At 38.6% G+C, this 17005-nt stretch overlaps 1 protein-coding gene across 2 annotated transcripts in view; it reads left to right on the forward strand.

Moving 5' to 3' along the window:
• The first annotated feature begins 4568 nt into the window (after positions 1-4568).
• PIR121 (transcription activator) overlaps positions 4569-17005 on the forward strand; it is a 481847-nt gene continuing 469410 nt past the window's right edge. Inside the window, exons 1-3 of one of the 2 annotated variants that reach the window (XM_089411827.1) lie at positions 4569-4751; positions 4871-4973; positions 5090-5154. In XM_089411827.1, the coding sequence (XP_089267953.1) occupies positions 5101-5154 (54 nt within the window). In that variant the 5' untranslated portion in view covers positions 4569-4751; positions 4871-4973; positions 5090-5100. Of the gene's footprint in view, positions 4974-5089; positions 5155-17005 lie in introns of both variants that reach the window. The other variant, XM_089411826.1, reaches the window with a different exon arrangement.

The raw sequence follows: 17005 nt of genomic DNA on the forward strand, positions 1-17005 counted from the left end.
CCATTGAGTTTTATTCGCACAAGTTCACTTTCCTTTGGTTTCTCACCTATGGTTGCAAGCTCATCTCGAGCATCTCGAATTGGGGTGAGATATGGAGTTACACCCTCACACTTCATCATCTTTGTGGTCCTCAACTTCTCCTTCTGAACCATTTTCCTGTTCTCTTATGGATCCTGGTATAACTTCACAACAACATCCCACATATCATTTGTTGTATTCTTCTTTACAATGCGTGGAACAATATGATCTCAAACTCCATCCATGGCCATCTTCTTTTCTTTGGCTCTATCCTTCCTATACTCGTGGAATTGGATAGGGTCTGTCGGTACAGTTATGATAGTTGTCACAAACTCTTTTAGGCCATGCTCATTTAATAGGAATAACATCCTAGCCTTCTAGATGCCAAAGTTCGAGGCTTCGTCAAGTTATCTCGATCTTTGAGACCTATTGCGACCATATTTGTGAAACTAAAAAACTTGGATATAAACATGAATCTCCTCCCTTTCCTGCTTAACCTTTCTCTCTGCTACTCACATTCCCTTCTGGAATGTGCAGATCTACTACTATTTGCCTCCGAATGTCCTTCTCTAGAATTCAACACACAATTTGCTTCTCCTGAAGCTCGCACTAGCTAACTGGCAAAATTGCTATGGCCTATTGCAACTGGAAATCTCAGATATCTTATTGGAAACTAGATCTGGAAACCCTTTGAGAAATTCCTCTTCATCTATGTGCTTTTCTCTTCCACCTAGTGTTGATCTGCTACTGCACAATTACTGCAAACCAACTGCGGCCAAATCGAACTGACTAGTCTGCTCACTAGAATCCTTTATCCGACAAATCCACACCTACAAATTTATGTTTTTGAGGCTAATAGAATTTTTCTGTTGGCTACAACTGAAAATCAAATCCTCTTGCCTCTGCAATTTGCACTTCCGGATGGTCTCTGCAGATATGCAAAATTCTTCTCATAACTCCATTTGAAAATGCATAATTTCTCCCTCTCGCTACTGAGTCTCCAATCTAATCTTCAATGCTTTGTTACCATGTGAAAAATCCTTGAAATTGGAACAACTGGAAATTTATTATTCTAATTGATTAGTTATGCTGTTTTTTTCGTTATGACAAATAATGAATAAATCACACTGTAATTCTTCACAATAAAATTACATTGCGTAAAATAATCTGGAAATTGAGAAATAGATGTGCATGCACACAATAAAAATGACACCAATAATTTTGGACAAAAGTCCCTTGAAAACCCCCACTGGGAAAACCGGTGCAGCAGATGAGGGTTTATTTTTATTATGCAGTAGCAAAATCTGAGTACAATATCTGGATGTTGAAACTGGCAATCCTCTAGCAAAGTAATATGGCTAAAATATCTATGAGACAATTTGTCTCACTCCACACTTGATCTGACTCTAGAAACTTGTTCTACTAGGCCACTCGAAATACCCTTGCGTGAGCATCTGCACAGTGCTTGCGTAGACCCTACTCCCTTTCCTCCTATAACTGCTTGAAATTTGACATCCTAATTGACTATGCCTTTGGAAGTGACTCGCTTGGCCTTTTGGAGATTTTCCCGGCCTCTAGCACTTGAATCATCCTTCTCCTAAGCTAAATCAAGTTGCCTCCTTGAGGCTTCTGCACAACCTCTAAGTGGAATAACTTGACCTCTCTGGAATTGGAAAGATCCTCCAGAATCTCTCTGCTACTACTCCTTAATCTCTGGTATTTTCTTATGACTTGAAATATTCTTCGTGCATTGAATCATGACAATTGGATAGCTTGATCTACCCAAGGAATTCACTCTCATTCTCACTCGATCTGTCAGTATCCATCTCGATCATCCTGCTCTTGGAATCTCTCATTGGCTCACCAATTGCCATGATTAGATCGTTATCAATGGCTAAGATCATCTCAAACTCAATCCGTGCGAGTTTCTAGAGCTTTATCAATCATTCTCAATTAATTATTAATTAATCAATTTTCATAATTTAGACTTAGAAATGTTTAATTATTGATCAATTAACTTAATTGAGCCGTCTCTAGGTGTTTTCACGTGAAACCTTTTTGGGTTTTGGAGATCTCATGTTTTTTAGCCTCTCTTATATAAGTCGAGTTTAGAACACCTATTCAATGCTACAAAAACTAGCAATGTCACTTCGTGGAGCAGAAGGAGGGAGTTTGGTGCTATCTCTCTACCCAATGGATTGTGCCTCCTTGTCCTTGATACGATGTATGGAAATTTCACATATTATATTAATTAAATTAAGAGACAATTAATATTATTTTATTTATTTTTTGTTTGTTTGCTAGGTAATGTGAGTCTTGAGATGATTGGTACACCTAGCCTATGGTTTGAGCAGCTGCTACCTAGGGGCATCTAAGTTGTTAAAATCACCTAGGATTAGACCTACCCTGGGCCATACCAACCCTTAGCATGACAAGATTTTTTTCCCATAAGGTTTTGAACCGATGACCTTTTCAGCATAGAGTGCCTTAATAAAAGATCCTATCAATCTCTATTATACGCCCCATGGACAATATTTATTTAATTTTTAATGTTATAATCAATATGAATAAATAAAACCCACACAATCACAAACTCTCAAGAAAAAAATAAGTTCTATTTTTAAATAACATTTTTTTTTTTTTAAATAACAAAATGGGCAGCATTTATGTTAAAACAACTGGTCACATGACCAAAACCGTTTACATGTTTAGAGATACCCAAGGCGTGCAAATTTGAGATTGAGCATGGAGGTTCAATCCAAACCCTTAAGCAAGTTCCTCATGACTCAAAAATTTCAATCCCTTTCCAAGTAAATTTTTTCCAAAAGACTCCCAATATCTAGACGCATTTACATTCCATTTTTACAGTATTTTTTTAAAAATCTAGTTTGACTTCTTGTTTTTCTTGGTGTAAAACGTTTTCCTTTCTTCCCACTTGAGTCCAACCCACATTTTCTGCAAATTCTAGCAGATTGTTCTTCGACAAGTGCATGATAATATTCTTGAAATATTCCTCATCTACTTGATCTGCCCAAGAAGTTGCCTTTTCAACATTATTCCTTGTGGTTTCTGGAGGGAAGGATTGTTGCTTTTTCGCCAAGGCTGCATTTGGGAAATCCTTATTGGCGACCGAAGGATCCACATTGGCATGCAATTTTTCCTGCTAAGCTTTTGATGCTGCAGATGCATTTTCCTTGGTTGTATCTACTTCCCTCTTATCTGCTAGTCCTTTCCTATTCTGGAGCTCTTCCTCTTTGAATACCATATAACGATTACCTTGTGCTCCTTCCCACCAATTGGGCTTTTTTTTTTTGCTATTTTGAGAATGTTTGGGGCAATATTTAATTACATGCATCGCTGCATAGCATGCTGTACATCGAAATGAAATATTCACATAGTTGAGCTTTTGGACCCAAACATAGTTTGGAGCCGTCAAATTAATTTCTGCCAGAAAACCCTTGTTGAAGTCCATCTCCATACAAATGCAGGCATAAGTAGTCTTGGAAAATTTTCTATTTCAAAACAACAATGATAAAACTTTCCCAACACATTCCCAATGGAGGAAAGCGATGTAAGATTTAAAAAATGCAAGGGAATGTTCACAAGCCTTACCCAAACAGGGGTTGTGGACATTGATGCTATTGGTGGATCAAAAGTGGGAGTCCAAGGCTGCATAAAGAGACCAACACTACCCCAAAACCATGGTCCAACTTCACAAATGGCCTTCTTGTCCTCTTTATTATAAAAAACCAAAGTGAAAAAATCCCAAGCCATAGGGTAAATGTTCAGTTGATCCGTTAAAAGGGGCTTCGATGACTTAGAGATCCATTTGTGCAAATCAACTTGCCGCGACCAATACCAATTAAGCCTGCAAATAAAGTCATTTTTTGAAAAATATTTTTCATAACAAAAAACTTCTTCATCCACAAGAACACGGAGAGAAGAAATTTCTTGAACCATCAGAATTGAACCATTGGAAGACCAAAACCAAATTTCAACATAAAACTGTACGAAACCGAAGAAATACTAGCTTGATTGGCAACCATACTTGCAGAAGAAACTACTTTTTTCAATGAATCACACAGATTCACCATTAAAGGATATGTAAAAAATACATGCAAACAAAACAAAAATTGGAAGACTAAGGCAAAACCCTAACCATTGCAAGGATTTCCATAACTAAACAATTTTAATTCAAAATTTCTAATTAAATAATATTTATCTTTACATATAATTAAAATTAGATTTTAATGTCATTTGAAAATATATTATGTTGATTAATAGATTGTTTTAATTTTTTAAAAAAATTATCATTAAAAGATTTTAAGTGACATATTTTTAATAATAATAAAAAATAAACCCACAGTAATGAATAATACCAAATGATTACCAACCTAACGCTGATTATAATTTTATAGGTTTGAAAAATAAAATTACATACCATCCGTCGCTTTTATATTTACCTTTACAAATTCGGTAAATTTGTGTATTTCCTGTCAGTTAGTAGGTTTTCGCTTTTCGGTTGCCGTACCCACCTACAACCCCACATTTGTAATTAATGTAATTACAACTGGTTATGACTATTTGTTTGTTTGTGCGATTCCAGTCTTCTGAGAGTCTGACAAAATTCATTTGCACTACTGATCACAAACTTTGAGTACCGGAATGCAATATTGCATATTGAAAGAAAACGGTTCTTACTCAGCTCCATTTTCTACAGGTCGTTTACGCAGGTAGGGACTTTATTGTTAAATCTCCCTGTCCAATCGACCTACGTTTCTGGTGGACGTAGCGGACGCCCTCTGGCGGGCAAAGAGTCACCGCTGACCTTTCACACCTCGGGACTCTTCAGAGTTTGTGCAGGGCTTGGAGACCTGCAATACCTATGATCGTCCAATCCATTCTCGAATCTGAAGGAGCCGTCTAGAAGCTTCTTTCTGCTATTTATACACCAGGTAGAATTTCCAATTTCTGCAAGATTCTGGAGGCCTCTCTGTAATATATTTTATTTTATTCTGCTCAGTTTTCAAATCATATGATTTTTTTTTGGCATCTGGTTTTGGAATTACAGAGCTTGAAGACATGGCGGTTCCGGTGGAAGACGCCGTGGCAGCTCTCTCCACATTCTCGTTGGAGGTAGCTATTAATGACTCAATTACTGTTAGATATAATTTACTATCGTTAACCCTGATAAATTAGTTAATGTAGTTTAAATGTCTTCAATTTGTGCTTAATACTGCTCAATTAGTGAATGGAGCTTAAATGTCTTAAATTGCTATACTCAACCCAGCTATTTTCGTGACTGGAGCTTAAATGTTTTGCATTTCCATGCTTAACCATGCTAAATGAGCCAATGGATATTAGATGCCTATTATTTCTATGCCTAACCCTGCTAAAATAGTCATTTGAGTTTAAATGCTTTAATTTCCATGCTTAACGCTGCTAAATGAGTTATTGGAACGCAAATAGCTTAAATTTCAAAGCATTAACCCTTGTAAATTAGTCAATGGAGCTTAATGCTTCTTCGCATACTGTTATATGAAGAAAATTATCAATGCATCGCGTCAGATGATTACTCGCAACCCAATACTTCGATTTATTTGCAGAAAAATATCGCATCAGACGATTAGTCGCAACTTAGTACTCCAATTTATCTGCAGAAAAATATCGCATCAGACGATTAGTCGCAACTTAGTACTTCAATTTATCTGCGGAAAAAGATCCAGGGAAAATGTCCAAGAACTCTTTTCTAGCCAATGCCGTTTGAATTATTGTAACTTTAAAGTACGGTTTGAATGGAAAATCACCGTGTGCCATATTCATAAGCACGCTTCCAGGGGTATTGCATGGTTGACTGGACGACATAACTAAATTTCTCAAAAAATTAGTTACAAGTGATACTATTATAAACAGTCGTCATTTCCCCCAGAATAGAGGCAGCTTGCTGTTAGGCAAAAATGCTCCCAAATAATGCAAACCAGAATATGTTAGATTTAGGAAGGACCAAAAAGGGGAATCTTAACGCTTCTTGTCTTTATTCTCCATCTATTTTTTAATTTTATCCCTCTAAGATGCATTTTCTAGGCGATGGAGGAGAATAGTGATAGGAAGCTCCACTTGGTCAGGGTGGAGGAGAATAGTGAAGGGAAGCTCCACTTGGTTAGGGTGAGGAGGGTTGGTATGTACTATGGACGGTGCAGATGAGAATGTAGGTTGCTGTACAGGTTCAGGGGGGGCGTACAGCAACATTGGAGGACAGTATGACCACAACAGGATTACCAAGAGGTTTCTTTAGTGGCTTAATGTCCAAGTTTGTAGGTTCTCACATTGATAGGGGAACATGATGGAGGAGAGAAGGGTTTGGGTGCTAGAGAATACCTGCAGCTGCACTGTCTAGAGACAATTGTACTGGTTTGAATTCAAGTGTATGGCCATATGATTTCTGTGGATTAATTTGTTAATTCAAATTGGGATGTGTATTAGAAAAATAGAAGAGAGCAGAGAGAGATTGTGCACACAACACAAATCACACAATAATTTTATTGATCACATAAAGCAACTACTTATATAAGACTTAGATCACTGACTTCGACAAATTATGACTCAGACATGACATGACCCCAACTCATAACTTAGGAATCAACAACTTCTAGATTGATTCCTCATAACTCATAATGACAACTATACATGACATGAAAGCATTACTTACAACTTCTAGATTGACTCCTCATAACTCATAATGACAACTATACATGACATGGAAGCATTACTTCCAACAATGTGGAGTTTGTAAGGTATATTCTTGGTATTTGTGGACATTCTCGAGTCGCTGGGTTTGATAACGTGTATTGGCATCGTAGCCACTCCAGGGAATGTTATACTTGCCTACTTTCCTCTCAATCCACATGAGAGAGAGAGGGTGGTATCTTGATAGTGGTGCGCTCCTTTAATGTCATGTTCTTACGTGCAGAGAAGGGTCCCTTTGCTTCCTCTATGGAAGGTAATGTAAGCGCAACTGAGTGTGTGGTCAGCTCGAGTAGAGATTCTTATATTGTGGTTCACTCTTTGCCTATAAATGAGCCTCTATGCCTTGAGGGTACTCATGTGCACATTGAGGTTCTAGGGCCTATAATGCTGAATGGAGATAGGGCTTTAGTGCTTGTGGGTGAGGACTTAGTGATGGGAGAAGGAAAAGATTCTAGTGCAACCTAATGTGAAGCTCGGGCCTGATAAGGCCAAGATCCCATCTCATTTGTTCATCTAAAATGATTTCCCACCCCCAGCAGGTTGCATTACTAGAGCACATTCCTGGTTAAGAGGGAGTGTTGATTTCTGGTAGCATCGGATGTGCTATAAGTCTCAAAATTTGCAAGGAGGCTCGGACACATGTATTCCAGAATACCCAAAAATCGTTTTGGGAAATTCCACTCGGAGATAGTTTTATTAAAATAATTAATTATTTTTAATGGATGCCTAAGTCTAAACTTAGGAAATTAAAATAATGAAAGGGTATTAATTAAGATGGGGGTGAAACTTCTAGAAGAAGATAAGGATCAAGTCAAACTGATTTGAGCCATTGATTAGAATCTAATATGGGCTGTTGACTGTTGATTACTCAACCAGAAGATTATAAGAAGGACTTCGATGGGCATTTGGAACATACACCAGGCAAATACTCAGTTACCCAAGTAGATCGATTTTCTCACTTGTTGAAGTTCGGCAAGAGGAAATCGAATTAGAGGGTGAGTTGCAGGTGAGAGGGAGAGGGTATCAACAATAGTCGAGAGTGCAAGAAATGGCAGGAAGAGGTAGCGTAGAAGAGGGACGCATATCATCCACACAGAGGCAGTGACACATGGATAGTGCAGTCACTGTGCAGAGGTTGACGCATTGTGGCTAGCGTGAGGGCAACAGGTCCTTTCAGGTGTCAGAAATTCACTGTGAAGTGGAGAAATTTGTTTGTAAAACTCCTCTCAGTGATTCTTCTTCTATTCTGCTATCCGTAGATTGTACTTGAGATTTTGCTGAAGAATAATAAAAGAAACCCTCATCTGCTGCACCGGTTTTCCAACATTGGGTTTTTCCTGGGATAATTGTCCAAAAGCAACTGTGTTAATGTGTTATTGTTGTGCTAGTATTTTCCTTACATTTATTTTCCGCAGTAATTAATTTGTGAAGACTACAATGTATGTATTTCGATATTTGCCATAGACAACTGCGAATAATTTGTTTAAGTAAATTAACAAATAGAATAAATATTATCAGTTGCTGCAGTAGGATTTGGAATTTCCAGATTTTCACATACATCTACAACTATATCTCCATATAAGAATGAGTAGCTGATGTATTTGATGAAGCATGAGACCAGCTAAAGATTGTGATGACGTCTCCCTGATTAAAAGGGAGTAAGAAATCTCCTCCATGTTTGAGGAGTATGGATCTCTTCCCTGATTGAGAGGGAGCGATGATGGACACTATATTCTCCATATGTGTCATGCACTAGGTCAAGACTAACTGCCGTACGTCTAGTCTATGGCACTGGAAGGGAGAATAGAGGATTGGATAAGCATTTGGGACTGACACTCCTTGATGATTGGGAATCCAAGATAGGAAGTAGTTCCGTGGACTGACACTCTTTGAGGATTGGATAGGGTATCTAATATAAGAGTGGTTGAAGAGGACTGATATTTTTCGAGGATTGGGAACCTAACATAAGAATAGTCCTGGAAGGACATACTTGGTGAACATCCGGATGGGGTATGTGCCTTGAGAGGCTATGGTGGTGTCCATGTGCATGCCTCCTAGCTTTGTGCTCTAATCTTGTGGAGAGTTAGAGCTTGTTAGTCAAGGCCTTGCTATGTTGCTATCTGACAATGCTGGTTATGATGTTGACGCTTAAAGCTGGCTTATCAATCTGACTCTTCTTATGAGAATATATCAATTTGAGAAGTATCCTTGTATCGGTTATGTAATTATGAATACTTCCCTAGTTAAGAGGGAGTGTTAGAAAATGTAACTAGGTTCGCTCTTCATAATGACCTTTGTACTTATGCCATTGTATATTTTATGTAAAATAAAAAAGAAGAAAAAGAATAATTTATTTTTTCAAGCATGGGTTTCATGCTCAAGTCAAATTATTATTTATTAAAGCATGTTCTTCATGCTCATTATTATTTGTATTAGTCAAAGTCAAAGGCTTATTTATAGCCTAGTAAAAGAATTTTTAAGTATGTAATTTGGGTCAAAAGCCCCTCTAGATGCCAAGTCGGCCTTGCCTATCAAGTCAACCCTGCCCCAAGAAGTCATGCCTATTCCAACCCCTTTGAACAATATAAATAGAGGGAGAGTTGAGCTTGTTTGGACACACACAATTAACTTGATTAGTTCTGAAATTTCGCAGAAGAAGGAGGGCTGAAGTCTGAAATTGAAGAAGGAGGGCTGAAGTCTGAAATTGAAGAAGGGTTTGTGGAAGTTCTGCCTTATCATTTCTCTTCTTGAAGATTTGTTGCTGATCTCTTTAATTATGTTGTTGATGGATTTGCTATGTAGAAGGAGGGTTTAACTTGGCATTTAGAAGATTGGAGTCTTTTTGTGGTCATGGGTCTTCAATATCTCATTTTGATATGATTCTATAAGAAGAGATTTTTTTGTGTTTTCCCCTTAGAAGGGTTTTGCCCTAGCTTGGAGCCTATATCTCGTGTTCACTGTTTTTCTTGTGATCTTCATGTTTTGTACATTTGATAATTATTTGATGATGAAGAACATAATTAAATTAATAAGAAGCCAACAAATTTCACAAGCAACGATCAAAGAAAGAGAAATCTAATCTAATTTGCAAGCCTCCCAATTTCTCAACAAGTGGAACATCGGAAGTGTCACCTTTGTCACCTTAGCAACAACTGACCTCATTTTAGTAAGGGATAAATCCAACACTATGGGAGGATTCCTTGATAGAAATTGCGACTTGTAAGGTAAGACATAATCAAGTCCAAGATCTCCTAACTAGCTACACAAAAATACCACTAATGAGATATATCAAGCAAGTTAGGTAGTTAATGAAAGTCAAGTCTAGATTTTTATTTTAGGTATTTTAGGTTGATCTATCGGATTTGCCAAGCAATAATCTCATATGAAACAATCCCCACACTATGAAAATCGGAAATTAATAATGGTGGTTGTAAGACATGAATGAAAGATATGAAATTGCAGCAATAAGACAAGTTACAACAACAATAGGGTTAAGTCCTTTAACTAGTTACAAGTCAATGAAATGTAGCAAAAATAGGGTTTATCAAACTAGCTAATGCTGAAATTAAAAATGCATATGACAACGAAGATATTGGGATGTCTAGCCCTAGTATGGCTGTACGAAATCGCACAAGACAATTTTATGGCAATTAAAATGATTTCTAGGTGAGAGATATGCACAAGTAGCAAAACACATAACTTTTTTATGGCTAAAAATGTAAGTTGTCATAAAACCCTAACACTACTCTAAACATAAAATAAAAAGTGAAAGTTAGGTCTATGATTGACTAAAGGGAAAAGACTAGTGCCTATTATATATTATATTTGGGGCATATGGGTTCAATTAAGGATTCCTTTGAAGAGATGTGAGTTGATCTCCGATGATATCCAGGGTTTTCCACTATAAACCCTAGAGGATCCTCCTAGTACCTTAACAAAAACTTCAAGATGGTTCAAGGGAAAGTACTCACTAGTATCCTTCCAAGAACTTTGAAAAGAGGAGTTTGTTCAAGAAGTAAAGAAAATGCACCACCACATCTAGAGAAGTACAATTACATTTGCATTCATTCATAAATGAAATCCACAAGGTAAAGTGAGAGCACTTATGCAAGAAATCTTTCAACCTTTAAAACCCTAACAAGGAGTGTCCATAAATTTGTAAAGCCATCCACAAACAATCTTCACATTAAGTCGTTCTAACTACCCATCTATAGTGATTTTAAAGAGTAGAAAAGTAGACAATTAGTAATGATTCTCCACAAGTAGCCATGAGTTCAAATGAGAAATGCTTCTTTTATTTGTATGAGAGATCAAGCACCCTTACTAAAATAATAATATCCTCCTAGAAAAATCCCTATGAACACAAACTAATGCCTTTATCTCTCATAAATCTTAGAGGTTAGTACACAAGACATAATATATCAATGGTATAAGAGTGGATAGGCCTTAAAGACCCTCAATGATTCCACCAAAGTGAAATAAATGTGCTCATAAGATAAGACATCCATCATAAATGCATGCTCAACATCACCTGTGGTCTCACCTAGAGTTTATTGCTATGACAACAACGAAATAAACACTGCAATCTTCACAAAAATACTGCGGAAAATAATAGCGTTGGAAACTGAGAAATATTCTAGCGCACACACATAAAATTTGACACACTTATTTTGGACAAAAGTACCCGAAAAAACCCAACTGGGGAAAACTGGTGCAGCAACTGAGGGTTTTATATTATTAAGCAATAGTGAAATTCTAAGTACAATCTGGATGCCAAAATCTGGAAATCCTGCAGAGAGAAATACTGGCAAAAATCTAGTGTGTAATTTCCCTCACCCCACAACAAATTGAGGCTGACTGACAACTCCAAGTGAGTCGTGCAAATTGCTTTTGCGCAGGCCTGCGTCACCCTAGCGCAGTCCCTTCCATGCTTAGCCTGAAACAACTGCTCCTCAATCTATCCTATCTGCCACTGATTGGGAAAACGTCTCTCCTGGCCTCTGGAACATCTTTTCAGCCTCTGTAATTGAAACTCTGCTTCTCCCCAGCATAAATGAATTGCCTCGTAGAGGCTTTTGCATAGCCCTTTTGCAGCCACTTTGTGGCTCTCTCTACCTCTTTGCATTGTACTCGCTGGATCTGGAAAAATTTCTCTAGCCTCGCTGTCCCCGCCCCTCTATCTCTGCTTCCCTCCTGAAGCTCAAACTCTTCCAGCTACTGACTGTTGCTCTCTGGAAAATCGAATTCTCCAAGGAAATCACCCTCAAGTGTGTATGTTCTCCATCTTGCCATCGACTTCTTATAAGCTTCTGTCGGACCTCCAATGACCAAGATGAAAACTTAATCAAGGGATAAGATTATATCAGAGTCAATTTGTGTGAGTTTCTAGATGATTTACACCTTATCTCAATTAATACTGATTAATTAGCCACTTTCCATAAGTTTAGACTTAGGAAACATTTAAAAATAGGTTAATAATCTAATTGAGGCACTTCTAGGTGGAATTTCCAGAAACGATTTCTTTGTTTTGGAGAACTCTTGTGGTTTGGCCTCTCCACAAAGTTTCGAGACTAGAACACCTCCGATGCGACAAAAACTAACACTCCCTCTTAGCAAGGAAGGTGTTCTGGTGGTGCACCACTGTTGCTACAACACCCTATCTCTGTATCACCCTCTGTCACGCTTCTGATGTCTGACCATTATGACTAACTGCCACTACCCACCAACAACTACGCAACTCTGATGCTGCATTCGTGCTGCTGCTGACACTGCTATACTGCTGTCAACTTCGGATCTGCATTGCAACTCCCTCTGGTTTGTTACTGCTGTAACTACAACAACTTCAACTAAGAAGCATCTAAAATACTAAATCAAATGTGTTTGTTGCATCTGTCTTCTGAGTCATGACTGCTACTAGCTACTGCACTGTCACTGAAGAATCTGCGCTGCTGCTAACTCTGCACTGCTGCCAACACTGCACTGCGCTTCTCAACACCTGACTGTGACTAGTTTGCAACTGTCACTATGGAATCTGATAGCATCATTGGCATTGATCCATCATGCCACTGAACACTGTGGGTCCTTGTAGCAAGGTAATGATCCATGAGGAGGACACCTCAATGAACCCTATCTGTCTTCTGCAACTCTGGGACTATAGCTCCCAAATCGCCCCACCTATCTCCTGGAGGTATAACTGCAAACATAGAAAACTCTTCCTCCAACCTGGAGGACAACTTGTCTATCTCAGCAGATGCTACCGCCTGGTCTTGCTTCTCTTGCTTGTCCTTCTTCTTGAGAGGACACTACGTACTATAGTGGCCAAGCTCACCACATCTGAAGCACTTGACCTTTGACAGGTCCTTCTTCTTCTTCTTCTTTGATCCTTGATTGACATCCTTCGATGCTAGGGCTACATTCTCTTCCTCACTCTTCGGTCCCTCACTGCTGCTACTATTGATGGTACTCTTTAATAGAGTTCGACTCAGCTCCTCCTGTTGTAGATCGGACCACATCTTGTCCCATTTTGGCAATGTGTCCTCTGCCAAAGATACTTTGGACAAACACTTGCCACTCCTCTGAGACATTGTTTAGTGCCAAACGTACAAACTCCGTGGGTTGAGGTGCCTCCCCAATGGTTGCAAGTTGGTGTTGGACCCCTTGAATCCTAGTGAGAAAGGCATCTATGCTCTCGCCCTTCTTTTCTAGGAACATCTTCTGTTGCTCGAAAGTACTCTAGTATAGCTCAAAGAGAGCATCCCACATTTCCTTGGCCGTCCCTTTGTCTGCCACATGTGAGACTATATGATCTCAGACTCCATCCAAGATCATCTGCTTTGCCTTCGCCATTTCATTTCTATTAGATTTGGCAACTAGGGCCAAACTCCACCTTGGACAACTCATATGATGCAGCTGATATTTTTATTGGATTCCTCTCTTTGAGAGGTGTAGGATTGATCTAAAGATCATCTCATTCTAACATGTACAAATGGAATTATGAATTTATTTTGTTTATGGACAAATTGTCAAGGTCGGCCAACAAACTAATGTAGGCTCAGAAGCCCAACAGTCACGTCTATTCATCCTCAACGTTTGCATATAAATAGAAGGTGCCTTTGCCTCATTTGGACATGGTCCGCCCTACCTTCTAGCTAAGTTCCTCGCCCTGAAACTTAAGCCCCTGGTTGGCTGCACTGAGTCCTTTGTGAAAGACTCTGCATCCTTCATTAAGGAGCTTAAAGATATTAAACTTGACCCTGATGACATCCTGGTCAGCTTTGATGTGGTCTCCCTTTATACCTGCATCCCTATAAAGGAGGCCTTGGAAGTGATCTATCGCCTAACGGATCCTGATACCGCGCATCTGGTTGAGATCTGTCTCACTTCCACTTTCTTCTGTTTCGAGGGTGAGTTCTTTGAACAGACTTGTGGTGTTGCCATGGGCTCCCCCCTTTCCCCTATTGTCGCCAATCTCTTTATGGAAGATTTCGAAGCCAAAGCTCTAGCCTCGGCTCGTCTCCTTCCTAAGCTTTGGAGAAGGTATGTAGATGACACTAATGTCATCTGGTCCCATGGCCAAGAGGAGCTGGATCGCTTCTTCAATCACCTCAACTGTCAGTCCTCTGCCATTAAGTTCACCATGGAAAAAGAGGTCAATGGTTGCCTCCCTTTCCTGGACATTCTTATTTCTAAGAATATGGATGGCTCTCTCTCCCACTCAGTATTCCGAAAGAAAACGCATACTGAGTAGTATCTTCATGCCGATTCCCATCATTTCCCTGCTCAAAATATGGGTGTTCTTAACACCCTTTCTATTCGTGCCCTGAGGATTTCTGATAATAAGAGCCTTGATAAGGAGAGATCCCATCTCCTTAATGTCTTTGTGGAGAATGGCTACAGTAGGCGCCTAGGTCAGAAGGCTTTCCTTAAAGCCTCTAAAAATGCGATTATTAATAAAGAACCGAAGGAGCGCCGACTAGGGGTCCATCTTCCCTATGTTCAAGGAACCACAGACAAAATTGCTCGGATCCTTAAGAGGTATGATATCCCTTCTACCTTTAGGCCCCTCAACACCATTCGTAAATCCCTCCGATCGGTGAAAGATCCTGTTGACCCGATGGACATGAAGGGTGTCTACTTGATCCCTTGTTCGTGTGGAACCCCCTATATCGGGGAAACAGGACGCTCCATCCATCAGAGGATAAGCGAACATGCAGCTGACCTAAGACATGGGAGAACCAAGTCTTCAGCGTTAGCAGAGCATGTGGAAAAGACCAAGCATCAGGTTTGTATTGAGGAGGCCAAGGTTGTTGCTAAGATTGCTCAATTCCATCATCGTGGAAGAATTCGCAAAACTCCGTCTCCATCGGGAATTGAATGGAGTTTTTCTGTATCTCGACCGGAGAATTGTAGAGAGACATTACTGCCAAAATCTTTTCCAAGGAATTATACATCATATGCCCTCGGAGAGTGCTTTGTCGTGCTAGGTTACTGACGTATCCCGTGTCTTTCTCAGACCCCTGATCGGGAAAAAATTAATTCAGGGAAGCTATTGAGATTGAAAGAAGGCCTAACAATCTCAATAGAGATGACGGCTGGAAAATCAGTAGCTGTTGGATTCCTGCCCTGTCATCTTAGTCTTTCCTTTCCCCCCCCTTTTTTGTTAGCTTTCAGTGTTCCCCCTGAAGCCTTCCTTCCTCCCGGGGTTGATCCGTTTTGCTCTGTGGTTTCTATTGGTCTTTTTCCTGTCCCTCCCCTTTTTATTTTTTGTCGTTCTCTCTGTTTTATTTTTATTTATTTATTTATATACCTTATATTTACATGTATTTATTATTATTATTATTTTTTTTTTAATTTTTATTTTTAATTAATTAATTAATTAATTAATTAATTTATTAAGTAATTAATTAATTAATTTTATTTTATTTTTATTTTTATTTTTATTTATTTATTTTATTTATCTATTTATTATTTTTATTCCTTTCTCAACTATCTTTTACCTTTCTTTTATTTTTCACCTAACTTTTATCTTGATCTGCAGAATACTCTATATATTCTTGGCATATATTCTTCGGTGAAAGTGTTCTGAGGCTCGGTGAAAAAGTTAAACACGTACTCTATATATTCTTCGGTGAAAGTGTTCTGAGGCTCGGTGAAAGAGTTAAAAACATACTCTATATATTCTTGGCATATATTCTTACTCTATATATTCTTCGCATATATTATTCGGTGAAAGAGTTCTGAGGCTCGGTGAAAGAGTTAAAAACATACTCTATATATTCTTTTGGTGAAAGTGTTCTGAGGCTCGGTGAAAGAGTCTGCGGATTGCGGTGGGCACGAGCGATCTGCAGTCAGTTACCAAAGATTACCAAGGGCAGATGAGCGATCTGCAGTCAGGTTTTCTGATATCAGGTGCACACATTCCTTATCTTTTTCTTTTTCTAATACATGTTTGCTCATATAATTTCAAGTATGAATATTTCACCACAGTTACCAAAGATTACCAAGGGAAGACCTAGCACAGTTACTCTACAAGGCCTTTATGAGTATATAGAGTCTTTAGAGAAACGTAGAGAAGAAAGAGAAGCCAAGCTACAAAAAGAGTTAGAAGCCATGCTAGAAAATAAATTTGCATCTCTTGAAGACACGATCCAAAAACAAATAGAAAATAAAATAGAACTACTAGAGAATAAAATGGAGGCAATGGAGACTAGACTGCAGGTTATAGAAAAACATAACCAAGATACTAACCAACCATCCCAGCAAGGAGATGCTGATACTTTAGAGAGTCTTAAAATGAAAGACATGATTAAAGAACTAGAAGAAAAAGTTAATAGCCGCCTCACCCTAAATAATGTGGTAGATAAGTTAGATATCAAACCAATTAAAGATGAAATGAAAAAATTAATAGAATTAGACCACGAACGTAACAAAAGGGCCTTAAACCTTATAATATTCGGTTTAAAAGAGGAAGTAGATGAGGATACTTTAGCCTTAGCCCAGACAAAACTACATAATAAATTACAAATTGAAACATTGTGTCTCACAGAAGCAACAAGGGTGGGGAAATTAATCGAGAATAAAGGAAGACTAATCCGCATAAAGGTGAGCTCCACTGATCATAAGCACGACATACTTAGTAAAACCTCAAGTCTAAAAGGAACGGGAATATTCATAAATGAAGATCTCATTCCAGAAGACCAAGCAGAATTAAGAAAGGAGGTTCAAAAGGTAAAAGAAGCTA

The sequence above is a fragment of the Pinus tabuliformis genome, chromosome 3_1 (genome assembly GCF_031772625.1).
Source record: "Pinus tabuliformis cultivar Carrire ecotype Pingquan chromosome 3_1, CPIR1, whole genome shotgun sequence".
Taxonomy (NCBI): Eukaryota; Viridiplantae; Streptophyta; class Pinopsida; order Pinales; family Pinaceae; genus Pinus; species Pinus tabuliformis.